At 40.5% G+C, this 26,976-nt stretch overlaps 1 protein-coding gene across 8 annotated transcripts in view; it reads left to right on the forward strand.

The window, feature by feature from the left end:
• Window positions 1-21,457, forward strand: part of rarga (retinoic acid receptor gamma a) — a 76,816-nt gene extending 55,359 nt beyond the window's left edge. For 7 of the 8 annotated variants that reach the window (XM_047367319.1, XM_047367475.1, XM_047367116.1 and 4 more), the window contains 7 exons: window positions 12,483-12,631; window positions 12,833-12,974; window positions 15,021-15,184; window positions 15,418-15,594; window positions 15,882-16,086; window positions 16,304-16,462; window positions 17,660-21,457. In XM_047367319.1, the coding sequence (XP_047223275.1) occupies window positions 12,483-12,631; window positions 12,833-12,974; window positions 15,021-15,184; window positions 15,418-15,594; window positions 15,882-16,086; window positions 16,304-16,462; window positions 17,660-18,024 (1,361 nt within the window). In that variant the 3' untranslated portion in view covers window positions 18,025-21,457. The remainder of the gene's footprint in view (window positions 1-12,482; window positions 12,632-12,832; window positions 12,975-15,020; window positions 15,185-15,417; window positions 15,595-15,881; window positions 16,087-16,303; window positions 16,463-17,659) is intronic. The other variant, XM_047367157.1, reaches the window with a different exon arrangement.
• Window positions 21,458-26,976: the final 5,519 nt, after the last annotated feature.

Raw genomic sequence — 26,976 nt, forward strand, 5'->3', positions numbered from 1 at the left:
CCGTAGCTCAATCTCTCTGTGCACAGTTTGGCTATTCATGCTGATACTCTCACTCTCATGTGTGTCTCTTACACACTTCCACAGTCACACACACACACCCTCACTGCTTTCCCCCCTAATGTTCTGTTTGGAGGTGATCTGAGGAGTTAATTAAAATAAGGGTGTACATCTCATCTGCAGAAGAATTAGGTGCCTCCTGTGAGCGCTTGCTAGTCTGATCATTTTCTCCCCGATGGAAGTCTGCAGTTATTTCATTATAATTACAAAAGATTCAATTAAAAGATTAGGATGCCTGAGGGGGGGGGGGTTGCTGGGTATACATATAGCAGTATGTTGTTTGGGAGGATGTGTGTTTGTATATGTGGGAGAGAGAGTGAGAGATTTTATGTAATACTGTTTCAGTTCTGTAAAGGAACTGCAACTGCAACTATAATTATGTACATATACATGAATTGTGTTAATTCATTCATGATTTTATCAAAACAATGTGCTGAAGTTAGAATAATTTAGATGGTTGAAGATCTCTGAGCTGTAACGAACACACAACAGGAATTAGGCTTGTTGCCAGAAATAAGGGTTTTGAAGTCAAAAGTCCATGAGAAGTAAAAGAAAACCTCTTCTTTGTTTGGGTTTAGAAAGTTTACTCAAATGGCAACTCATTTTGCAGCGCAGAGAGCTTTTATATCTATAGTAGATATGCACTAAGCACCATTTTGATCTTCATTTTTATGTAATTGTTTTGGCACGATGATTGTGATTTCTCTTTAAGAACTTTAATATAAGAACAACATTTAAACCATATTTTTGGCCTTTTGGCTGTAAGTGGTAATTTATTATTTATAGGAGTGAGAGCAGGTAATGTTACTGATTAAAAAAAAAAAAAAACTGACAAAATTGTTATAAATCGCCTTTAACATCTCAAATTAGAGATCAATGTGGTTAGCATTGCTAAAATAGCCATCTCTGTACATATTTCCTAGGAAAGTTAGATTCTTACCTTGTCTCTTAGATTTTCAAAATGCACCCAACATTTCTGTATCCTGCGTGCTCCATGACTTAGGCTTAAAGCTTAGCCAGATCAATGTCTCTGTAATACTTCCTGCCTTCTTGACATTTGCTGAAAGTCTTGTTCTCCCTCGCTCTCGCAGGCTGAATAAATTACAGGAATGTACTTCATGTTTAAACACCTTGCTGATTTTCTTCCCTCGGTAACAACTTCCACACTAAAGAGTGTTGTTGTCAACCCAACACGATGGCAGAATAAGGAATAAGATCCGATTTTGAGTTCCCATCCAGTTGGTCACTGGTCAAGCCGCAAGCTAAAAATCATCCAACAGCAGTTTGCCTGTGCATCTCTCTCTAATAAACCTGTATTATATTTGATATAATGGTCATTTAATTTCGTAATGCATTGTCTGTTGCAGCTGGAAAGTATTTTTATAGCGTCAGGACCTTTTTAAGATCAACTTGAGTGGTAGTGTTGCACCTCCCTGTTCACAGATCTCTCTCACCCCACAGTAATAGCCGAGCCCATTAATGGGCAGGGCAGCCTATAAATAAAGTCTCAATTCTTGCAGTTGCCTAAAGTTTTTTTTCCATATGCTCATTTTCATGTGAGGCTTTGCTTATGCATAAACAATAGAGAGGGAATCAGTTATTGCGTATGTAGAGTCTGTTTTAATAACTCCTATATGTTAATGTATGGTGGTGTTCACATGTCTGTCGGGGGGACATTGGGCACCCAGACTGCACGTCAAATGCAGAGACAGACAATGTGCCAGGGCTGGATTCCTCAAGTCCGTGCTGGAATCCAGTTCTGCTTTAACAGCAGTTTATAGCCCCCTCAGCAGCGTCAGTCACACCACTGTAAATAAAACTCATCAACCGCAGCGTGGATGCTGAACCATGGACTGGTTGCTTGCGTTTTCCTGAAGATTGTGGTGAGTTCTTTTTTTCCCCCAGGAGTGTGTTTCACAAGCCTGTTGACTCTGTAACATTATGAGAAATCCTGCTCAGCTGATGGTTTTTAAAGGTTCCTATGAGGCCAAATGTTTGAGTTCGGTGTAAAAATGTGAACTTTTGGGAGTTGTTTCACAATGTTTTGCTGGTTCAAGTTATTGTGGCAGCCCACTCCTGCACCCATGTCTGGCTGCTGCCATTGTAGCTGTTTACTAAGAACAACTCTCTGGCTGCTAAACACATTTTTCCTATGAACAAAGACGTGGGTAATTGGCAAATGTGTGTGTGAATGTGTGGAGTTGTACATGTGAGAACATGCATGGATGTTTTATAGAATATATGTTTAAGCACTCGAGATTAATGCGTTTACTTGAGACGAACAGTTCCGTCACCAACATGTTATTGACCGACAGCCAGGCTCGAATGTTGCTAAGGGGTCCACTGTTATGAGAAACGATGGTGTGGACTGGAAACCCAGGAGAGGCTGACTGTCTTGCCTCTGTGTATGTCTGAATGGGTCGTGTTTACGCAGCCAACAGGGCAGGGAGTGGTGAGCGACTGGTGTTGGACAGCTATTATCTGAGCTCAGAGGTGGAGAGTGATGGGGTGGGAGGCCTGTTGGAGTTGTTTTAGCTCAAACATGAGTCAAATTCTGCCAGTGTGCGTATGAGCAACTGCCATGAACATCCCCGTGGTGATGGTGTATTAGCTCATTTGTATATGCTAACATTATATGATTTGTTGTTGTATCTACGTGTCCATTTCAGCGTGAGCGTGCCTTTGCTTGTATTCTTTGGCAGTGTGATCTGTGAGGGGGAACAGGTGTGCGCAAACCGACATGTCTGTAATTGTGCGCTTGTAGCTGCTGGTTTTAAATAAGATGAATGGCGCCGGAGAATTTCATAGATACCCTTATCTGTGAGTGTTTCTTCTTGTTTGTGTACAAGAAACAAGGTCACTGTGAATAATGAATTTAAACGGGATCACATGTAAGGAGCCTTGTGTACAGCTGGTCAGTAGCAAGAGTACTATCCAGCCTAATGTCATGATTAATGTTCCCATTTTTCATTTTTGTTATAACGAGGTCTCTCCATATTTTATAGATTATTTAATAAAATGAACATAATTTAACCATTAAAATAAGTGAAATTTGCAAAAAAATATATTTGGGTAGATTTTATTCAATGTTTTTAAGTAGAACTTATAAAAGGTTACTTATAAATTCCATTGAAATTTAAATTGGTAAAATTTCAACCAATTTATAACACGTACTTAATAGTTATATTGGTAATTATTCTACCAAAAACTTAGAATACCACTAGATCAATTATTTAAAAGCTGCGGAGCCTTTTTCAATGCAGATTTGCCCGACAACATCTCATTTAGGCAACTGCATGTACACAACAGGGTAATAACTCAAGAACTATTTCCTTTTTTATTTAAAAATAAGAGTTTTAAACATAGATAGGCCTACATGCTGTCCAGCTAAAAGCACTCACCTCCTCCTCCATGTAGATAGCTTTGACTTGTTTCTTCAAAGTTACATATTGACTGCATGGTGCTACACAAGACAGACCTCCCTTTGATGAGATATATCAACATGTTTTACATTTTCAAGATCTTGTGCCTTGAGATCTCATCAAATCCCCAATAATATATTTTTTATAACTATTCCAACCAGGAGGCATGAAAGCTTTTCCCAGACACCCACAGCCAGGTGCTTTGGCACGAACTGCCTCAGAGTTAAGAAGCTGGCTAAGCCATCTAAGGCTTGATTCAAATGTAATGTTTGCTCCTACACAGAACCTTTCTCAACCACAAGTCTTACGACACTTCATAACTTTTACTAAGGTTATAAATTCATTCATAATACAACCCATATAAACCTCTTCTCAGCTGGAGACTGCATATGACTAAAGAGAATTACAATTGATAGGACCATCATCTTCAGTTAGATGCTTCTTTTTTGCTTCCTATTTAGACCTCTGATTATAAATTTGAATTTACCTTCAACATGCCATATAAAGGCAAAAAATAGGAGGTTATAAAAGCCATGTTAACGCCCTCATTGATTCAGCGATCCTCTGCAGAAGTAGTTTTCTCTGAAGCTGACACAAGAGGTGCATTATCACTCACGCACATGACACACTCTCACGAGCAGGCACATGCTCCTCAGTGGTTTCAAACAAGCTGATAATATATATCCTCTTTAGCATGACCTGTAACTGATAGAGAGTTTAATCTGTGATCAGGCCTGAGTTAAACAGCTTGCAACAGTTGGACAATAAACCAGAAAGAAAGAAAACAGTACATTCCTCTTTTGCCTCGACAGAACAGGCAGTACTGCCTCTGTCAGTGACCTATTCATTCATGTTAGTGCTGTGAATGGTTACAGATGAAAAGAGCAAAAATTCAACACTTTTTCTCCACACGCCAATTACCCGCTAAACTTCCTTTTTCAACATCTTGCAGGAGGACATGAATAACAGAATGGCTTAAATCTAGGCATTCTTGGAGTTTATGAAGTCTCAACCCAGCCACAAAGTTGGGCAACAGGTTGGCGGTTGGTGTGTGAAAAACTTTCACATGCATCATTGCTCCACTGAGCCACTCAAAGCAGAAGTTTCTCAGTGACTTCTACATCTGATATGAGCCCAGAATGTTTGTGCCAGCTTAGGGGACTGCCTTTGTTAACGGGAAATGGAAGAAAATCACTACGCATATGCAGATTGTAAATCACTCAGCCTTGGCGCCTTCTGCCTGTATGGTTTTTTTGAATTTACATAGATAGCTTTATGAAGAAAGAAGGGAGTAAGTGCTCTGCTCTGATCATCTGCATTAGTAGGTATCGGCTTGTTTACTACTATTTGTGGGTGAGTCAGCGCCCTCCAACATTAGGTTTTTCCATGCTTTTGACCACTTCCCAAAAAAAAGTGCTCAAGTGAATACTACTGTTGTTGTTTACATTATCCTCCTTTCCCTTCACTTCCTCTGACAGAGCAAGGCTGCAGCCACGGCTGGGCTACTTCTACTTTTGAAGGTTTCTATTGTTGCGGGGAGGAAGCAATAGCAATTGAACAAGCGCGAGTGGCCTTGCCAGAGACAGACAGGTGAGAGCCAGGCTGCAGATGGTGGGAGGAAGTCTGCAAGGACGAGAAAAAGATGAAAGAGACAGGGTTTCCCTCGATGACTGCTCTCTCCCCTTTTCCCTCCTAACCTCGACTGTCTGCATGCCTGTGCTCCCCGTCCGGTTCCTAGCCTGCCCATGAGTTGTCCTGTCTCCTGACATGATCAGTGGCCCAAGCTGGTGTTGGGCTGCCAGGTTCGGGTTCACTCTCCAGTCACAGGAGGTGAGACGTGTTCCTCCCTGTCTTCTGGTGGTCAGATGAAGAGTCAGCTGGGGCTCACCACAGGGACATGTGGGGCAGATTTTTTCCACAGATCTGCACTCGACTGTCTACTGTTTCCTGTATGCACCACTCATAAAAGGCGATCAACCGAAAGTCTTGATTGAAATCGTTTTTCCAAGAATTTACTCTCCTTTTTTAATACCTCCTCCCACAAATTTTGTACAAGGACGTTTGAAGGAAAGTTTTCTCACTGAGGTTCATGGGGGCTGGCAGTTTGTGTGTTTGAAGCCAGCTTGTGTCTCTTGAGTTGACAGGGTTGTGTCGTGCAGAAAAAGAGGTGGGGCGGGTTGTTGTTGGGGAAGTGGGGTGGGCCCAGGCCACCAAATGTTGGCTTGGCTGACTATCAAGAAAATATCAAAAGGTCCTTTATGAGGTGCTGTAAAGAAGAAAGGGTGTTTTAAAAGCAGCCACCAGACTGAAGGGTAATTCCACTTCTTAATATGCACCCCGAGGAGATATGCATATCCCACCTGCTGCCTTTGCTTCTCTACTCTATGTAAAGGATGTTTCTGTGTGCATGAAAGAGAGTTTTCGTAGGTGTGCTGGCAGGACTTTGTGAGCCATGCCAGGATGTGTCATTCTCAATAAATCTTCAGTTTTGTGATTAGCATCATGGCAGCCATGAGCAACAGTCACAACATTCTTCTATGTATTAATCAAGGACTTTCACATCTTCTCTCCATGTTGCATGACTTTTGCTGTGGCAGAATGTTGTAAATTTCTGGAGGTTTTCCCCCGAGCAAAGTTTCACAAAAGTATGTGAAAATATGGTGAAGTGAACCAATGTGAGAACATGACATCTATTGATGTCTACACATAGTGAAAGATAGTTGATGTTGATGAAATGGGCTTACTAATTGGGCTGATTATCTTTGGTTACTTAATTAGCATATCCTTCATGTGTCTTTTTTAAAAGGTATTATTTGTCACTTTTAATTTTTCCTATGTTTATCTTTTCCTAAGTACCTAGTAGTTTTTAAACCTACTTGAAATATTGAACAGATGTATGATCTGCAAGAGATCAACAAGGTAGATGTAACAGCAAGGGATAGAGAGAAGCGACAAAAGCAATGACGAAGATCCTCCGGAAAGACTGGTATTGAAAAGAGGAAGGAAACACGCGTGTTGTGTGAGGCCTTGTAGAGAAAGACTCAGAGTGATGGCAGGAAGATGTGGGCAGAGTAGAACAGTGAAGGGCGCTGGCACCGCTGACTAGGGTGCGGTACTTTCTTTTCCTCTTTCATGAAGCCAGCTTCTTCATGAAACCTTTTAGTGCGCTCATGGTTATTCAGTCAGTATCCTACAGTGCTGCTGCCTCTGTCATGAAACGGCGAGCCAGGGGCAGCATCAGAGACCCTACCTTAGTGTGCCAGGGATTCTCACGGCCCACTGTTCACAATTCCTTCCCAATCTGTTGTCCGTCTGCCGCTCCTATCTGCCCAGTACCCCCGAGAACATGCAAGGTTTGCAGGCTTTTAATAAATCCAGACATGGGGACTTTCTTATAGTTGCAATGGAAAGAAGAGGTTTTGGTTGAATTTGCATAACTATTTCAAGCTGTGGGATTTGGAATTTACTAATGAACCTGGCTTTATTGAATAAAAAGATAAAAATCAAAATACTTAGTAAAAAAAAGCATTTCCTGTTAGTAATATTATGAGCTAGAAAAGGTTCCTTACTGCAGTTGTGTGTGCATCAATAAAAGGGACATGCAACATAAAGATATAGAGAAATTGTCTCTATTTTATCAGTTGAAGGAGTTTTTTGTGATTTTTAAAGTGAGGTTTGATAACAAGAGTTTTAATATATTTGCCTCAGTTGATAAATCCAGATTGGTTAATCCAAGTGGCTATCACTAAAGCTTGACATGGAAATTGGACATGAAGGCAGTGCAGCATCAACAATCTTCCTGTGTGAAACACGAACTGAGAAGGATGCAAATCTTTCCAGTCAGAATAACTGGCCATTATAAAGCTGTAGCTATGTAAAAATCACCATAACTATTATTGTATATTGCTTTTTACACAGCTTTGCTTTTATATCAGACAGTTCCTCTGACCAGAAACTCTACCGATCTTAGTTTCTCAGAGAAAACTCCTTGGTGGCACGTTGCCTTCTACCTACGTTTCCCACTGCTGTGGGAAGAAATTGCAAAAACGATCAGGTCTCCCTTGTAAAAGAGATTTCTGATATCAACAGGATTCCCAGAGTAAAAAAGGTACAATATTAAATAAAAAGATAACAACCAAATGTCAATGTCACTTGGGTCTAAAGGTTCATAAAATATGTAAAATAGTGTTTGCATAAACAGCTAGAACGCAAACCAATATCAGTAAAATATTAACTGATTGTAACCATTTATCTGATCCTCGCGATTAAATCCAAAATTGCCCTTTTTAGGTCTGATTGGATCCTTTTAAATAGAATAGCCAATTGTGCCCTTTCTTTTGTGGCCATACTTAAACCTACAAACTGCCTAAGTCCCTGTCGGGCAGTTTGTAGGTTTAAGTATGGCCACAAACTGCCTAAGTCCCTGTCAGGGCACACAGAGACAAAAATGGTATCGTTTCAAAAACTATTTAGATACAATGTGTGTCCACACAGGTGCATGCAGCACCACTGAAAACGCTGTAGTATGTAAGCCGGGCCCATTGTTGGCGGTGTGACACAGCCACAGTGGCACAAAGACCAGTTTACCAAAACACCAGCCATGCGCTGACAACTCATATGAGGTAAACAGCAACATGGTGGCAACATGGGGTCAAAGAGGAAATTGCAGGTTACATACGGGTGGAGCTACGACGTCATCGTCTCAGAAAAGATGTTCTTCAAATGCACACATGGAAACATGAAACCAGTGTTTTGAAATCTTTTCAATTTGGCACATGGTTACTGTTTTTGGTCTCCCCAAACACCGGAGCTGCATGGACGCAACTCCTAAACAACAAAATACCTTTATGAATACAAGCTCATCTCCGCATGGATAGGGCCTAACTGTAGTAGATGGACATGTTGAAAGTTCACTCTGTCGCACATTTAAATGAAATTTCAGCTATAGACTAACACCTACAAATACTTCTCTGGTGTCTTGTTTTGGTACTGCGATTCCCATATGTTCTCAGGGTAAGCCATTTGCACTCTCTATTGCATGCCAAGATGAGACTTGTGGAGCAGAAAAAGAAAACAACGTGCAGGACTATTGTGAAAGAAAACTTGCTACACTGCCAGAATGTCATATGCCGCTTAGTTAAAAAAGAGCTGTGTTGCAACACAAAATAGGAGCTGCACAGTCATGCCTTTGCTCACATACATTAGAAACACTCCTCCATTTCCAGCTGAGGGAACAGCAGGCACCTTTCATGTTCAAGAACATCTCATGTTTCAGTATCTCTTTTTTGTAAATGCATGCTGAATGGCACACTCGACTTGACCTAGAATTTTATGCAATTGACCCAGTTGAAGTCACCTTCAGCTAAATGGCTATTTCTGTCATGTGCAGTCACATTTTACATCTAATGAGGTTGTGGAGTGTGATGTACTCCACATCCCACTTAGGCTGAAGCATTTAATGCGAGTGGGACAGATGGTTCTGTGTGTCCTAGTGCGTGTGTGTTTAGTGGGGGGACTAGAGGATTAGGTCTGATCAGTGCAGCTGGACCACTTGTGCACAGAGACCATTGCAACGACGGATTAGGGGGTAAACTGATACTTACCCTAACAGGAAGCGAACAGTGGCTACAGATAACCAACCTATACCCTCTTCTTGCCTAACAACAGCAGCCACCCACCTATCCCACTTCTTTCATCTCATCTGTCTGTCATCGGCTCTCCAGCCTCGGCCAACAGATTGTCATGCAAATAGTAACTCGGGCCTCTTTGGCTGATAAGGTGGGCCTCTCATTTTACAGGGCTTTGTTTTCTAAACAGTGATGAGCTGGGCTGAAGAGACTGGGGAAAAGGGACACTGAGTGGTGGCCTGAATGGGCCCTCTCACTGTGGCGCCGTGGGGTAGAGTGGGTTAAATGAGGCTCATTCTGGGAGGTGGATTGAGGAGTCATGTTCTCAAGCAGGTTCAAAGTGTTGAACAGAGCCTGATATATCTCCTCTATTGCTGCTGTCTTGGGTTTTCTCCAAGATGGACTTTCTCCGTCCTAGGCTCCTGCTCTTTTACCGTTTAGACAGACTCAGTCAATGTTTGTTTCTTGACGCCACATATGGTTTGTCTTTTTTTTTTAATGGAGTTGTCAACGCTTGGTCTGGAGCCTCATTTGCTGATGTTATTATTGCATAAACAGCGTTCCATGGCATGTTCATAGGGTTTCTGCTCTCCCGCTGACCCCGCCGCTTTGTTATATTCTGGCCAGGGACATATGAGAACTGCTGTAGAAACATTCAGTGGGTGTAAACTTCAGGTTGCAGATTGATTTGCACATTTGGCTTCTAGATTGCCCTAAAAGCTAATAGAAAACATATTTGCCTCCAGCAAGGTAGGACTTTCAAAGCTGGAATTTGAATGGATTCTTTAGAGTCAACTAAAAATGCACATGAAAACCAGATGTTTTAGCATTGAGCAATAAACTAAGAATGTCTCTATATTTCTGTTACTCTCATTAATTAAGTTGTACTGGAGACGTCACAGCAGTGGGTGCAAAAGTGGTAGTGATGGTCAACTTGGTCTTGAACGAGATCTGCCCTCCCCCCACAGAGCTCCATCCTCCCTTCACCTCTTCTTCCCACTGCTGTTTTAAAAAAAAAAAAAAAATCAAATTCTTTGTTTTATACCTCTTTTTTCTTCCTTTTGAAGTCTCCCCTTTCTTGTAAAAGCCAAGCTGGTGGTTTTTGCCTCAGTCTTGAGGAGAAGACAAAGAAGGAAGGAGATTGTAGGTTAAGTTTAGGCAAGCCCTCTGTGCTTTCCATTGAAGGTAGGGGGAGGCAAGGGCAGTAAAAGTTAGAATTTTAGAGCCTCTCTGTTTTTCATTTTATGATTGCCTTTTTTTACGGGCTGGGAGCCACAGCTGGTGGTGTGAATAGCTGCCCAAGGTGACCGAGTCCCAATAAAGTGCTTGCCAGCCGGGCTTGGGCCTCCAGTTCGGCCATGGGACCACCTTTATAGGCCGCCTTACGAGCCAAGGCCTCTGTTAAAACCTGGCAGGGCTGCACTGAGGAATTTAGGGCCAGGAAACAAGAGAAAAATAGGGTTTATGTGTCAAGGGTTAGTGGGATTCAGGGTTGGGGGTAGAGGCTAGATGGTGACCAAGGGTGAATGTGTTTTTTTAACCATGTGTGTGTATGATGGAGAAGGGTTGGTGGCTTTGCGCTGATTCAGATCAGCATGTGTGACGAAGATCTGATCTGCTGTATGTGCAGCAGCTTGTGTTTCTCAGGGGAACTATGGATCCTATACACCACACACACATTCATAAAACTGCCTATACAAGGTCTGCTTTGAAATGTTATGAAGTGTAATGTACCATAGAAAGTATGTGACCTGAGTAGAAACTGATGTCACAAGTCCAAAGTCAAGCCATACACCAGCTGTGTGAGCCTTTGGGTTGTCATGTGCCTGTTTTTGTGCCTCTTAGGCAGCTACATGAATTGTTATTAGTGTGTGGAATGAGGAGAAGCAAGCTATGACTTTTGGCTTCAGTAGCAAATTCTAAAACCTATCAGACTACGTGTCAGTTGATAGCTTGCCTGCATACTGCTGTAAAAAAATAGTTTACTCTGAGGCTGTCAGGAAATCATTATCTCTTCATTCAACTATGTTCAGATGAATCAGTGATATAAATGTGCCTCTAAGACTTGAAGCATGGGGGGGTGGAGGTCATTAGTGCCAGGAATCTGTCGCCTGCTTTCCTTACCTCGTATCTCTTTAAGGTTTAAGCTTATCACTTTTAGTAAAATGTAACATCAGTTAAAAAAAGCTGTGGAAACTATTTTCAGTCGGTCTCAGGGATAAATCCTTTCCAGTGTACCACCACTGTTCTCTTTCATTGGATGATGGCATGGGTCTGACTTATGTTGCGAATTAAAGAGTTTAGACTGGACTGAAGCCCTGAACACACTGACCTGGATGTTTTCCTGAACTGAGATTTTTGTTTTTCTGTGTTTGCACCTACCATCCACGTGCAAACGGAATTCTTGGCAACGAAATATTTTCCAAAAGCCTTTCCACAGTGGAGATCTTTAAAAAACTGTGTGGTGTACATGCAGACCTGATATCTGGAGATCACAAAAACAGAAGAAAACACTGTCACTGGGGCCCACTTTGCCTTTGCCTGCTCTTGCTTTCAACAACAGTGGAGCAATTTTTATGTGTAATATCACAATTGTCTCACTCTGTCTGTAGATGTAGGCTGAAGAAGTTAATGCCTGAGAGAAAAGGTTAAATGGTGTCAAAGAAAACAGCAGCTTCATTAGCACGTTTTTAAACTCCGGTCCTCGAGGGACGATGTCCTGCAGCTCAGCATGTCATCAGGTTCTACAGAGTTCTGCTAATGATCCAAGCTTCAGAAGACAAGCTTGTAGTCAGAGACTTAAGTCTTATGAACAATCTTTATCTTATGTATTAAAGAGCTAAGTTAAGATGGTATGTAGACCGAAGCTCTGTCATTTGATGTGTGTATTCTCCTGCAAAATGGTGCGTTTGATTTATCAGCCAGGGATGTTCACAGACCATGGGCTATTAAAGATTTATAGGAATCTGTTAATGTTAGCTTTAGCATTACAATAATGTTCACATTTATTCATCTGAAATATGACTGTAATAAAGGGCTTTGGGTTGTTTCAGAAAAAAATAAACATACCTTTTTGAAATCTTATTCTCTCAAGCTAGCATCATTTCAAACAAGATCACTTCTGGGTTTTCAAAATAAAGCACTTCTGAAAAGAGATAATTGTGGTAATTTAGGCCTAAGGATGAAACGGTAAATCACTTGAACTGAAGGGCAATGAGCGTGGTTGTCAGATCACGTCTGAGATTGTAGACACACTCAATCAGACACATTAGCTGTATGAATTGGCAGGTGCACATGAGGTATATGTAGACCAGGCAGTAGCTGCAGGACAACAATTAGTGACAAATTACATGTTTTTCTCTCTTTCCTCCCACAGCGGTGGAGACCCAGAGCACCAGCTCAGAAGAGATGGTACCCAGTTCTCCGTCTCCCCCTCCTCCACCTCGTGTCTACAAACCCTGCTTTGTGTGCCAGGACAAGTCCTCAGGGTACCACTACGGGGTCAGTTCTTGCGAGGGTTGCAAGGTGAGGAGAACCTGTAGGAGCCTACTTAGCTCCGCTTTGACTCATCTAATGCTTCTCTAAAACTGCTATTTTTATGCAAAGTTAAAGAGAGAAAGAGCTCAAAGTTAAATGTCACATCCTTTCTTTGACAACTATAGTCTGCATTGTCTTTTTTTTTTCTTGCCCTCTCACTCTTTTGTCTTTTGCTTCCTGATGCTTCAGGGTTTCTTCCGTCGCAGTATCCAAAAGAACATGGTATACACCTGTCACAGAGACAAGAACTGCCAGATTAACAAGGTCACACGCAACCGCTGCCAGTACTGCAGGCTGCAGAAGTGCTTTGAGGTCGGCATGTCCAAGGAAGGTGGGTTCTCTCAACTTAGGAGACAGGAAGACCAAGTTGTAAAAGCAGGGCTGAACTGAGCCATAAGCAAATCAAGCAGAGGGCCTCCAAGGGTGCACAAAGGATAATTCAGGATTTTTGAAGAATACAGACTTTTTTTTACAGATTTTATAAACCTTTAAACTGTTGTCACGGTTTTATTGGGTGGTTATTCACACAGAAGCCGAAGTTTATTTACACAAGACATGGAGCTTGGAGGCAGTGTGCCACCAACAATCTTCCTGTGTGAAACATGTACTAAGAACAGAACATACAAAGCATTTGCAGTCAGAATACCCATCTGATATCAAAGTAAAGCTGTATAAAAAAAACTAGAACATCACAGCTGCTTCAGTAACTGCTATTTTAGAGTTGTTTTTTTTTTTTTACACTTTCTTTATTTTTCAGACACTTACTATGGCCAGAAATGTTTTCCATGTTATTTTCTCAGTATGTGTTTCACACAGGAAGAACACAGATGGCACAACACCTTCTACCTCCATTTCCTGTGTAAATAATCATCGGCTTTTGTCTAAATAACTACCCTTTGCAAAATTCAAACAGTTTAAGAATTCACAAAATATCATTTGCATAAGCTGCTGTGATGTTTTAGAGATTGGAGTTATTTTAGGATTGTAAATGTCCACTTTGGTTTTATCCCCACTCACACCCACTGTTAGCTTTAGCTTCCCGGACCATCTAATCTGGATTTATACTAAATAAAGAACGTTATTCACTTCAGAAAGGATATTAACTGTTTATGATTTTGTAATACTTCAAAAAGCCTGACCCAAAGTCTCATGCAAGCACACCTAATGTTTTTTGTACACTATTTGAGATTTTTGAGATATTGTGTCTAAGCATTGGAGGTAAGAGTAAAATTTCTGAGATCAGTTGGTCAGAGAAATGACCTAATACGGCATGTTTTTGCTATAGTCACATTCTAAAAGACACGCATCATCTCAACACACCCAGTTTTTCTCCTTTCAGTGCTTTCCAATGGTATCTAGTGTCAGCTTTTTACTCAACCGTGAAATTTTATTTAATGTGCTATGCAATGATGCGAAGTTAATAATCCCATGGTTGCTGGTGGCTTTAATTAGAAGTGGCCTCACAGAACTGATTCGGCTTCAGGACCCATACAAACTCGGGTCGTATCAGTGTAATGCACTTAATACTCAGCCTATGGAGTTATGTGTGCTTGAGTGAAGTTATTGGATCAACTCACTTTAGACTGTTTTAATGTTCACGCAGAGACTCTGAAACAATGCAGTGTAGACACAGAAGCAGATGATGAGTCCTTCAGGGGTGGTGACCAGGGCGAGGCTGGCACTACACAAATCATATGACTAATTGCTTCACAAAATTAATCTGACTTCCTGTTTCACCACAAAACTCTCTTCCCTCTGGCAGGCAAAATACACTGCCTTCATTCATGAACACAAATGCAGGAGAAAATATGATTTAGAGCTCTGACAAAGATAACCCCGGCAGGATTCGTGCCGTTTGCAGAGTCAAAGACCCTGCTTTTGTGCCCTCTGCGTTTTACACTGTTGATGGCTGTAAGTGCCAGTTTCTTGCCCTTTTACAGAGCCCAAAGGGATATGTATGTGGGTGTAATGTTTGTGTGGGATGTGTGTTAAGACCGGGATCACATTGTGCTTCTGCTATTACTGGATATCCTGAGAGGAAGGAAAGTATGGAAGGCGGAGGAGGGAGAGGAGGCAGAGAGTGAACTGGCTTGTGTGTTTTCGGTGGACAGATTGATCGACGTGGAAGTGACTGGGTGAGAGAAGGGAGATAGATGTTGTCGGTGTTGGTGTCTGTGCCTTTAAGAGCAGCCTCTGTTGCTGCTGTGTTATTGTTTCCACTAGTGAGTGAGGAAACATGATGTGCAAACCATTAAAGAGATACTCCTTATTATGTTCCTGAACTCTTAATATAACAAACACAAAGGAACTTTTGGTAATTACTACCAGATCTTGGCTAACATCTGCAATTTCTTGACCTTTTTTTGCCTCGGTATAGCGGTTCGTAATGACAGAAACAAGAAGAAGAAGGATGTGAAGGAGGAGGTGGTGCTACCAGAGAGCTATGAGCTAAGTGGAGAGCTTGAAGAGCTGGTCAATAAAGTCAGCAAAGCTCACCAGGAAACATTTCCCTCGCTTTGCCAGCTGGGAAAATACACCACCGTAAGTCACACTAATGTCCAAAATTGCATGGCTTAACAAATTCAGTTCCCATTTGCATTGTGTCTGAATGATTGATGCAACATGTAAATGGATTTTTTTTTTTGCTTCTTATTTGATTGATGAAAATGTAAATGTGTTGCGAGGCTCTGGCACCTTCGGTCCTCTATGCAAACAGGGTAGAATATTTCCTGATGGTACAACACACTGAACTGTATTTGCTCTTGTGTTTTCAGAATTCTAGCTCAGACCACCGTGTTCAATTGGATCTGGGTCTCTGGGACAAGTTCAGTGAGCTTTCCACCAAATGCATCATCAAGATTGTGGAATTTGCCAAGCGCCTGCCGGGCTTCACCACCCTTACTATCGCTGACCAAATCACTCTGCTAAAGTCGGCCTGCCTGGACATTCTGGTGAGGAGTTGCTTTTTTTGCCAATGTCATGTTCTCAACACTCAGTTTTTAGGAAATAAAGGGAGCCAAATAGTCCATGCTGAGATTGTGCAGAGATTATGCTGTTATCTGGTGGTTGAAGGTGGTACTGCAGGGAAGTTTGTCCCAGTAAAACATCTAATACAAATACCTTGAGAATAGATGTTTTTGTTAGATGATTTTTGCTCTCATTTGCATGTCTATCATATCTTTACACACTCTTTTGTCTTTTTTCCTGTTTTTTAACTCACCTTTTTTATTGCTTGTAGATGCTGAGAATCTGCACACGCTACACTCCTGAACAGGACACGATGACCTTCTCAGACGGCCTGACTTTGAACCGAACTCAGATGCACAATGCTGGCTTCGGACCACTCACAGACCTGGTGTTTGCCTTTGCTGGCCAACTTCTACCCCTGGAGATGGATGACACTGAAACTGGTCTCCTCAGTGCCATCTGCCTCATTTGCGGAGGTACTGCAGCATGCATACACATGACGTTTCAAAGAGCTGCTAGAGAAAGTAGCTTTTGTGAATCAGCTCTTCTGCAGTTTAATTGCTTCAAAATTAGGAATTTATTAATCAAATTTAACATATATCTTTTAATATGAAACGTCTATTTGAAAGTGTGTATAATTTACATTTAACAAATATAAAATTAATTAAATGTACACTCTAAATCCTTTCTCAGATCGCATGGATCTTGAGGAGCCAGAAAAAGTGGATAAGCTACAAGAGCCTCTGCTTGAGGCTCTTAAGATCTACGCCCGTCGCCGCCGCCCCAACAAACCCCACATGTTCCCTCGCATGCTGATGAAGATCACCGACCTCAGGGGGATCAGCACTAAAGGTCAGTATTTTGAGTCATGTGTAAGAATTAGTTAATATTTTCTGACGCATTTTAACTTCACCTTGGTGGCTTCAGTGTCAGCAAGAGCAAAGTAAGTAACAACTTACTTTGTAAGAATATGCTGGTGCTGAAAGCTAGATAATATTTGTTTCAAATATTACTTTTTGCCTTTGTTCCAATTTGGTTTACATAAAAGAAAGAACTTGTTCATAGCATTAAAAATCTGGTCAGATGAAGGTAGAAAAGAAATCCAAACAATACTGGATTGTGCAAATGCTTTCAAATGTTAGCAAGATCTGGAGTACTAGAAAAAAAATATGTTATATATATTGTTTTAATAAAAGTAGTTCTAGTGCATGAATGAAATGCATTGAAATATTTAGATTATAGTTCTAATGAAATAAAAAAAAAAGGTTGTAAAAACAGCAACCTGCAGTGCAAAGGTTCTCATACTTAAATGTATTTTGTCATGTTTCAGCCACAAACTTTAGTGATTTTCATTAGGATTTTATGTGCATGATGAAGGATATTAACCATGGTTTTTAAAACCAAAAATAGATAAATCTTCTGAAAAGCGTAGCACACATTTTCATTCAGCCCCCTTTACTCTTAATAAAAATAACAATAATTCTTCATAAAAATCTGTGCAACCAACCTTCAGAACTTATCTTTACATATTAAACAGGGTCCACCGGCTGGTCTATGAAGGTCTCAGAGGTTTGTTAGAGAACATAAGTGAGAAAACAGCATCATGAAGAGTTGTGGAGAGGTTTAAATCAGGGTTAGGTTTTAAAACAATATCCCATGCTTTGAACATGTCACAAAACACAGTTCAATCCATCATTCAGCTGTTAAAACATGATAGTTGCGGTATTATGCTGTGGGATACTTTTGTTTACCAAGGACAGGAAAGCTGGTCATAGCTGATGAGGAGTTGGATGAAGCAAAGTACAGAGCAACCCTGGAAGAGAACCTGTTAGACTACAAAGACTTAAAACTGGGATGGAGAAATTAAAAATGGTTGCTCCAAGGTGTTCTCTGTTATATCTGACTGAGCTTGAGCTTCTGATGGGTGTTGGTTGCAGTGCTATGCTTATAAAGCCACACTGTGAATCAAAGATTCACTCAAATGTTTTTTGCACTTTTACATATTTGCATTTCTTTTGGTTACACAAGTCATGTCATCTCTGTATCCAGGTGCAGAGAGAGCTATCACTCTCAAGATGGAGATCCCAGGTCCAATGCCTCCTTTGATCAGGGAGATGCTCGAGAACCCGGACGCGTTTGAAGACCAAACGGAGTGCAACGAGAGCACACCTCCCCCACCGCCTCCACCGCCAGCACCACCAGCACTGGCTGTAAAGCAGGAGGTTGAGGACGAGGACGACAGCTGGGGCACAGAAAACTGCAGCGAGCCGTCACCAGAAGAGGAGGATGAGGACGACGATGACGACCTGGGAGATGAGGAGCGAGACAGGGGCTCGGACAGTGACGGGGAGCCCTGGGCGGTTCTGGATAACTTAGATGGGCCGAGGAAAGGCCTTGTTGGGAGGGCACAGTGAAGAGAACATTTCATGCACGTACAGTCTCTTGACACATGCACACACACACACACACACACACACACACACACACACACACACACACACACACACACACACACACAAACATATAGGTATACAACAAAACCTCACTCACTCTTCCTCCTGAATATCCTGAATACAAAAAATAAAAAAATGCTGACCTTTGCTTCCTCCTTCTGCTCTCCTTGCTGCACATCACTGTGTCCTCCTGATTGGAGCACAGCAGAGCCTTAAGTGTACAGACTCTTCTAACTCAGGCCACTTGGTCCATGACACAGAAACTGCAGAAACATAAAGTCAAGAAGAGACGGCAGTAGACCATTTGAACTCCTGGCTTAGCCACGAGGGAAGTTAACGTGACAAAAAGAACGCAACCTCTTTGAAAAGCTGAATATTTTCTTCCTTTCCCACTGTTATTCTTGATATATAAAATAGGGGGACAGCCAAACCAGACACCAGAACTGAGCAGATGAATTCAGATGGATTACAACAAGCACATTATAACAAAAGTACAGGGCAATACCAAATTGAGTATGCTAATCTTTTTTTTTTCTTTTGTGGTTATTGCTTTTGAACGTTGGTTTTTGATTGTTTTTGTTTGAATTACTAAATAAGTTCATACATATCTATATAATGTTATATTTTGTCTTTCATGTGTTTATTCTGGTTTTATATTGGAGATTTAATCTGGTTTAATCTAGGAGATTTCCTGGGAAGACATTCAGAGGGAAAGAAGCATCATTACAGCTGGCTGGGTCTTCCTTATGGTTTGCAGAAGCTTAGCTCTATCTTCTCTTGTTTTTGGAGCACTTTGGCTTGCTGCAGATCTCAATGATAATCATACAGAACTGATATTATGTTTGCAGTGACCCAATTGGTTTCTGTTATCAGGGAACTGGCATTTTTTTTTTTTTTTTTGCTGCCATTAAAGCCGATATGTGCAGGACGTATCTTTGTGCCAAAGTTAGGGAAAGTCAGCTGTTAAGAATGAGTTTGACTACAGGCAGGGACTCCAGCTACAATCAGGCGTTACTCACACTAAAGTGCTCACTTTCCACGTGCACTATGAACACATCCTCAGTCATAGAAACAACACACACTTTCCTTAGACTTCTCCCAGTAAGAGATGTGCCTCCAGGGTTAATGTGCCGAGACAGAGACTTACACTTGACTGCAAAATTAGCACTTTTGTCAACAATTTGAGCACATCTTATCCTTTAAGAGTAAAGCCGCCATCTCTGGGCTTCATATCCCCCTCTTAGCATGTCAGAACTAGGGATGTGGTGTAAAAACGTCCGATTTTCAGATTGTTTTTCCCTGATCGGTGACTGGCTGGCTAGAAACTCAAAAATGCAATCGTTTTCCAATCTGTGAACGCACCATATGACAGCGTTACCAGGCTGCACTGACAACAGCGCCCTTCGGTGTGGAAGTTGTTACTGCAGGAGGAAGACTCAACGTCTGCTGGTTTTGGTATCAGTGCAGTGTTCAAAAATAAAATCAGAGGGAGCGCAAAATCTGTCAGAAGCTATTTAAAAGAAAACTGTATTTTCTAAGTAGGCTTGTCGGCTGTTTATCCAGACTGCTATGGCAGAGAGCTAGACTTCAGTGTGTACTTATCAATTCGTATTTTTGCAGTATTGTTCGTTATGTATTCAAAGAAGTAGCCGGATGCCACGTGAATTTGTACCCACTATTGGGTTGTTGCATAGATAACAGGAAGTTGGAACATATTACACCCAAATTGCTCTGATTTATTGATTTGAGCATTCAACCTCTGTCAATTATGGGACATGCTTGATTAGAAATGTTAAAATTTTAAAGATGGGGTCTGCATTATCCATGAAATACACATGAAGACTGACGTTTACAGTTAGTAGGCCTGTTAACTGCGCTAATGGTGCAGATTGCTAATATGCTAAAGACAAATTCAGATGTCAACTCCTGGTCAGGAAAGGCTCCAAAGAAATATTTTGAACACTTTTTATTTTTACACAACAGGCCAAAGGTTTGAAGCCGACATTATGCTTCTTTTCAGAATGACTAAACTGTTATTTCTCTGGATTTTACAATTGATTTACTGCATGATCAGACTTTGTTTTCATTGATCAACACTGTTTTTCTCAGTTTAACTTTAAGTATTCATTGATGTTAACCGAGCACAAAGAAGGAATATTGTGGATTTATATGTGATGCTGTTTCTGAAGTCAGAAGAGGTTGCTTTGAAGAGGGAAAATTCTAGGAAAGAAAGCCTTAAATACTTGTTAATTACAGTAAAAATGTATTCTGATCATTGACTCTCTACATAATCATACAGCTTATTTTGTTGCACAATATGTTAACAGAACTATATTGTGTCTATACAAAGTAAATCTTGCTTCCAAACGTTTGGCCTGCAGTGTAGTTTGTAAACAGAAATCAGAATCAACAAAAAATTGAAAAAGGCAGGTCACTGCTTTACAAAAACCATAGATCGGAAATCAGCCCCAAAACTCTGATCGGGGAGTCTCTAGACAGATCTGATGAAATCACCAGAGTGAATGCATACATTAGCTCAGACATGAACATCCACACACAGTGACATCAACACAATAAATTAAGGCAAAAGCAGGATTTTTGTAGTTTTATGAGAGATATTTGTAATCAGACTCAGGGCTTTTCAGAAAGGACCAAACACTAGATGCTCTTATGGCATGCTAGAAACAGGCAATATTTATGTGTGTATTTCTAACTGTGTGTGGAATGTAAGCCCCACCCCCATCTTTGTGTGCACGCCTAGAAGGTCTAAAAAAAAAAAACAGCATGGATGCCAGTCTGACTCTCATCACCACCCTTGCTGGGCATCTTTGTAGCAAACTGCCTTCTGCTCTCAAAGCCATTATCTCATCTTGTCTTCTAATGTAAACTCTCAGATCTTATTGAGGGAGAGGAATGTGCGCTCTTATGTATCAATTCTTAATTGCCAAAACGCCAGGATGGGCGATCAGCTGGGAGAACATGGCTGATGTACAGTACAGAGGTTCTTTTCAATCTCTGTTTAAAGCAATATGAGCATTCGTCTGGTTGCAGTGAGACTTGTCTTCTGAACATGGGCAGGTCTTCTTGTGTGTGTCTGTGTGTGACGGTATGTGTATGTGAATGCTTTAAAATGTCTTTGGTCAATGGGTGAATGTCCTCAGCATGGTGCTGCCATACAATATCTCTTGTGTGATGACCTCAACCTTCCTTTCTCTGCTGGGCTGTCAAGATGTTACTGATGGTAATGCTGGCAGGACATTGAGATTATGTTGTTTTATGTGTTTTAGTTTGTCAACATGGCCATTGTGTTGCCAATACCTGTTTATTTCAACTCTTGTCATACAAAGAAAAGCCATATAAACAGTAAGAGGCACAATAAACTACTTTTGTGAGAGTTCTGGACTTTTTCTTGCGTCTTTTTCCCCTTTCAGGAAGAGTGCCTTCACCCCACATGCAATGAAGCCATGCGGTTGTTACTGGGAAAAAGCAGTAGAGGGAGCTCTTGCACTGTGACTCTTAAGCTTTGGTGTATGCAGCTCCGCACACCGCATATAGGCAGAGAGCATGCTCTGTACGGGCAAAGGAAGCTACGACCAATAAATGACATCCTCCTGCAGAACATGGACATCAGATAAAGGTCTGCTCCCAAGATTTGCTCCCTACTCTTGTGGGGAAATGCGGGGTTCTTTTAACTTTGTCTCACCTGTGGTTGAAAGCTTAAAAATACACGCATTGGTTAACAGTCAAGTCATTTTCTTCCGCTTATTCCATAGTGGGTCGCGGGGGAGCTGGTGCCTATCTCCAGCAATCTATGGGCGAGAGGCGGGGTACACCCACGACAGGTCGCCAGTCCATCGCAGGGCAACACAAACAACCATGCACACACTCATTCATACACCTAAGGGCAATTTAGAGTGACCAATCAACCTAACAGGCATGTCTTTGGACTGTGGGAGGAAGCTGGAGTACCCGGTGAGAACCCACGCATGCACGGGGAGAACAAGCAAACTCCATGCAGAAAGACCCCCAGCTGGGAATTGAACCCAGGACCTTCTTGCTGCAAGGCAACAGTGCTATCAACTGCGCCACCGTGCAGCCCCATTGGTTAACATATAAGGAATAAAAAGAGGAACTGATGAGAACTGCATTATAATGCTGCAAAAAAGAAAAACGAGTGAAAATCAAGAAGTATTTACATCCATTTGCAAGTTTACATGTATATGTCCTGGTGAATGAATAGTCTAATGTATTTTTTATATTAACCAAGTAGTATACGAATACTAACTAATACTAAAATATATTTTAGTATTAGTTAACTTCTTCAAGCACTTGAAAATATTCTGATTAGTCTGACTGCAAGTATAATTAAGTCTGTCAAAACTTTTAAACTTTGAGTGTTTACTTTGCACTATACCAGAACTAGACATTACAGCGTTTGTTTTTAAAATACCACGTTTTTTATCAATTTGTTTGCTTGTTGAGAAAAATTGTAAATTACATAAAACAAAATACATTGGTAAGTGTTGATGGATTCTTTGGTTAAATCCTATTTCCCAGGGGTTACCCCTAGCGCTACCCTATCCCTTGGCTCTCAATGAAGGTAGTGGTAAAAATATCTCACTGTGAAATACGACACTCCTTCAAGAAGCTGATACATAATTGATCCATTTGTTCATTTTTATTTAATTCATTTAAACATTTATAGGTCACCTAAAAAACAAACCTAGGTTGTGCCAAAATGCTGTACAATCAACATTTAAATACTATAGAATAGATCAACAAGATGAACGGAACTAATAACAGATGGTAATTGTTTCATTATATGTAAAAATATATGACTTTCAATGCCTGCATGAGTTGTTAAAACTAAATTTCAAACATAAAGTATCCTGGTTATTAGTCTGACTGCAAGTATACTTCAGAATGTCAAAATGTACTTGCTACATTTCCTTTTAACTAGGATAAAACTTCAGAATCCAGCAAGCTAAAGTTATTAGAGGGTTTTTCCGTTTCTATACTTTTGACAATATAAATGGTAAATGGCCTGCACTTGTATAGCCCTTTATGTAGTCCGAGGTCTCCAAAGGGCTTTACACTACAATCAGTCATCCACCCATTCATGCACACATTCACACACTGATTGTGGTTGGCTGCATTGTAGCCACAGCTGCCCTGGGGCAGACTGATGAAGATGGGGCTGCCATACAATCGGCCAGTCCTTCTAGTTTTTAGGGCTTATAGAGGAATAATATCAAATAAAATATGTTGTTATACATAAACTACACAACATAATGAAGAAATGGTTTATCTTTGCTGCTTTTTGCTGATTAGGGGGGTATCCACTTTCATATCAAAGCTCTAATTCTTAGCCCCCTAACTGTACGTTTCCAAATGGTAGGCCACCAACGTCGTTTACGGAGTAAGGGTGGGGTGAAGCAAAATGGCTTTGTAGCCGTAAAAAACTTTTGATTTTTCTTAGGGGCACAAAAATAGGAAAATCACTGTAATGTCTACTTTGACGTATTCTAATGTATTGCCCCAATGGAGAACAAACGTACTAAGTATATGAATTTGTGGCATATTTGCAGTCAGATCTCCAAATCTGTTTGAAGATTAGTATATTTATTAGTCTGCTGCTGTGAAACAGCTATATATCATATTGCATAGTTTTTGTTAGACTATGAAAAGCCTGAATATATTTTAAATAGACTAAATTAGATGTATTTGTCAATAGGATATATCTGGCAATTTATTTTGTTCTTTCATAACAAACATGAAAAATAATGTACGCCGACATCTACAATAGTGATAACTGTTTACAAGACACATATAGGAAAATTAACTCAAACATGTATATTTACATACAAAGAACCAGTGAGAACTGATGAATTATCAACTTGTTGAATTTGTGTCCAAGATATTTTAATGGCTACCCGAACTAAGCACTCAAGGATGCAAGGAGGGCTAGGGGTAGTGATAACCCTATTAAATGGGATTCAGCCCAGGTGTGCCCTAAAAGTGTATGCCCCTTAGCCCTCCCCCTAAACCACAAAAACAATTGGGTATGGGATCCAGCTACACACTACATAAAAATACTCAAATTTATCTACAGATGCAAAATTGTAATTATTTATTTTTAAGCTTAACTTGCTGAAGTGTGTCATGTATCAGATGTTGAGCAGGATAAATGAAAGCAACGTCTGCAGCATGGACACAAAATAACCCTGACATGTGTGATATTTGAGCTTTTAGAAGAGAAACCAAAACATAAAACACTAAGTAAGATATATGAGCCAATGTTAGGGCGTCACATTTCATTTGAAAAACCTGATTCTAACAGTGCAAATTCACTTTTAATCAAGCAAAGAACAAAAAGAAATCCCTGCGACGTCCTTTAAAATTTTTTTACATGGTCCTCGTAAACATCAACCAAATGAACGCCTTTCATGATTGTATCCCGATTACTGACACTGATCCCTTATCTTCATCGAGCAGGAATCCTCTCGATAAAAGGGCAGTCGATTGTAAACATTCCCTGTTTCTTTCAGGCTGCAAGGGAGGGATACTAATTTCTCTGGCTGATTTTATTAATAGAGAGCCACAGAGAATCAGAGGAGGGCGATAAACAGAGATGAGATTCTATCAATTATACGATTTCTTTAATTAACCATCATTAAAGGCAGATCAATAACGCCAAGACTGGAATTAAAATAAGGCCCATACATTATACACTATTTTACAAGGAACAATCAAATTGCCTCATATACTGTGGATCCCCGTCAAAGGCGTTGCCATGGTAACCAGCAGGGTAGAGGAGGGTTGGGTGAATTTAAAGGAGCCCGAGTAGATTTCTATATATCTACACACTTTAGAGTGATGGAGGTTAAATCAGGGCTGGAAACCTGACACTGAAATGTCCAAACGTACGAATAACAAAGTAATAAATGCCTTTGTCTAAAATATTTCTCCTGACATTGTCAATGAATTATTCAGAAATATAGTAAAGAATCCATAAATGTAGGTCACAAGTGCAGTGCACCAAAGAAATCCATTTGAATATTTAAAACCAGGGAGAGATGGAGCTCTGAACAGGAGTGAATTGCAGTGGTGCATCATTCAGTCCACAAGCAAGAGAGACGATGGACCCAGATAGGCCGCAGCTCCTGGCAAAGTGATCAACAGGACAAAGCTCAGCAAGTCAGAGTGCTCTAATTAGGAAGGTATGGTTTGGTGTAGGATGTGATAAAGGCAAACACTGTGATCTAGGTTTGATTTTGTTTTTGCAGAGGTGGCCCAAGGTTTTATAAGGATTTTTACAGCTTTCCCTTCTCATTTGAGTTTTGTCTTGGAGCTTACAATAATTATATCAATTTCCATAACTGAAATCAAAGAACATGTATAAAAATAAAAAAAAAAGCATAAAGAAAGAAAAAAAGTACAAAGCATCCAAGAACACAGCTGAAAGTCGCAAAGGAATGATTACTTTACAAATGAAATGCTGAACTGCAGCATCAGCGCAAAACGCAATGTCTCCAGCTTAAATTAAGGTGAAGATTTTGATGGCAACTTATCCAGTGAGGGAGTTAGGAAAAATGAGCACAGTAACTTGGAGACTTAACAAACCAGCACCCTACGGAAAGATTTAAAGGTCCTCTGTCTGAGATCAGTCTGGCTTTGATTCACCAAAGTGTCAAATGAACAATTGTGACAACACTGTTACATGAAACAAGTTATCTTCTTCATCAATGAAGCAAACAGATACAATTTCTGCCCTGCCTGTGACCAGCATTTTTACCCCATTGTGCACTGAAATCTGGCAGCAAGTTCCCCACAATAACTGTCACAAGAATAGGCTACTCTTAATTAGTGGTTTATCAGTGGGTATGCAAGTTCAATTTAGTTCAGTTTAATTCAGTTTTTCTTATAGAGCCAATTCACAACAAATGCCATTTTACAAGACAGATGGGTCCAAATTATATACAGAAATATATGATTAAATCAATTCATTCATTAAGATAGATCCAAATTGAACTTCAGTTACATACCAATTCAATCCCAGTAATAACAGTGTAGTCAGGTTCCATTTATTATGCCAGTTGGTAAAAGGTTTTCTATCTAAACAAACCTGCATTGCATTGAGTCATTAACAGCAATCACTCATACTAAACGTACATATGGCGATCGTGGAAAAGTACAGGAAGAAACCTTCAGCAGAACCTGGCTCAGTGTGAGCAGCCATGTGTTGTAACCGACTGGGAGTTTGAAAAGACAGAGCAGAAAAACAACAAACGTTGATACACTGATCCAGGAGTACTTTCAATTTAAAGAAAAGTAGGTTAATGTCAGCAGCAGCTCTTTTAGGTGGCTTCATCCTGAAACACAGCTAAACAGATTAGCTCTGAATTGAGTTGGCTTAGTCCAGGAGAAACAGGATCAAACCCAGAAAGACAGGACAACATATATACTGTCTATAAAGGCTGAACATTAAGGTATAGGCAGGAGTAAAACAGCCGATGCCCCCTTTCAGAAAGGTGTCAAAATTAAACACAGAAACACCAGCTGAGATTTAACTTCTAAGAAGATGGTATGAGAATATCATTACTATGATGAGCACTGAAGCCTGACTGAAACTCTTCAAATAGTTAATTGCAATATAAATGCTCTCACAATTCATTAGGAACAATGTTTTTTCAATAATTTTAGATTCTAAAGGGAAATTAGATATAGGTCAGTAACCTTTTAGGGGATCTTGATCGAGACAAGGTCAAATTACCACAACCTTAAAAGTCTGTGGTACATTTCCGTGTCGAAGGACAGGTTCATCACATCTGAAATTGGGGTTGTAATCAAAACAAAAGCTTCCTAATATAGTTGTAAAAAGTCACTTTCTGTCATGCCACTCATTCTCTGAGT

The sequence above is a fragment of the Girardinichthys multiradiatus genome, chromosome 1 (assembly GCF_021462225.1).
Source record: "Girardinichthys multiradiatus isolate DD_20200921_A chromosome 1, DD_fGirMul_XY1, whole genome shotgun sequence".
In the NCBI taxonomy this organism is placed as follows: Eukaryota; Metazoa; Chordata; class Actinopteri; order Cyprinodontiformes; family Goodeidae; genus Girardinichthys; species Girardinichthys multiradiatus.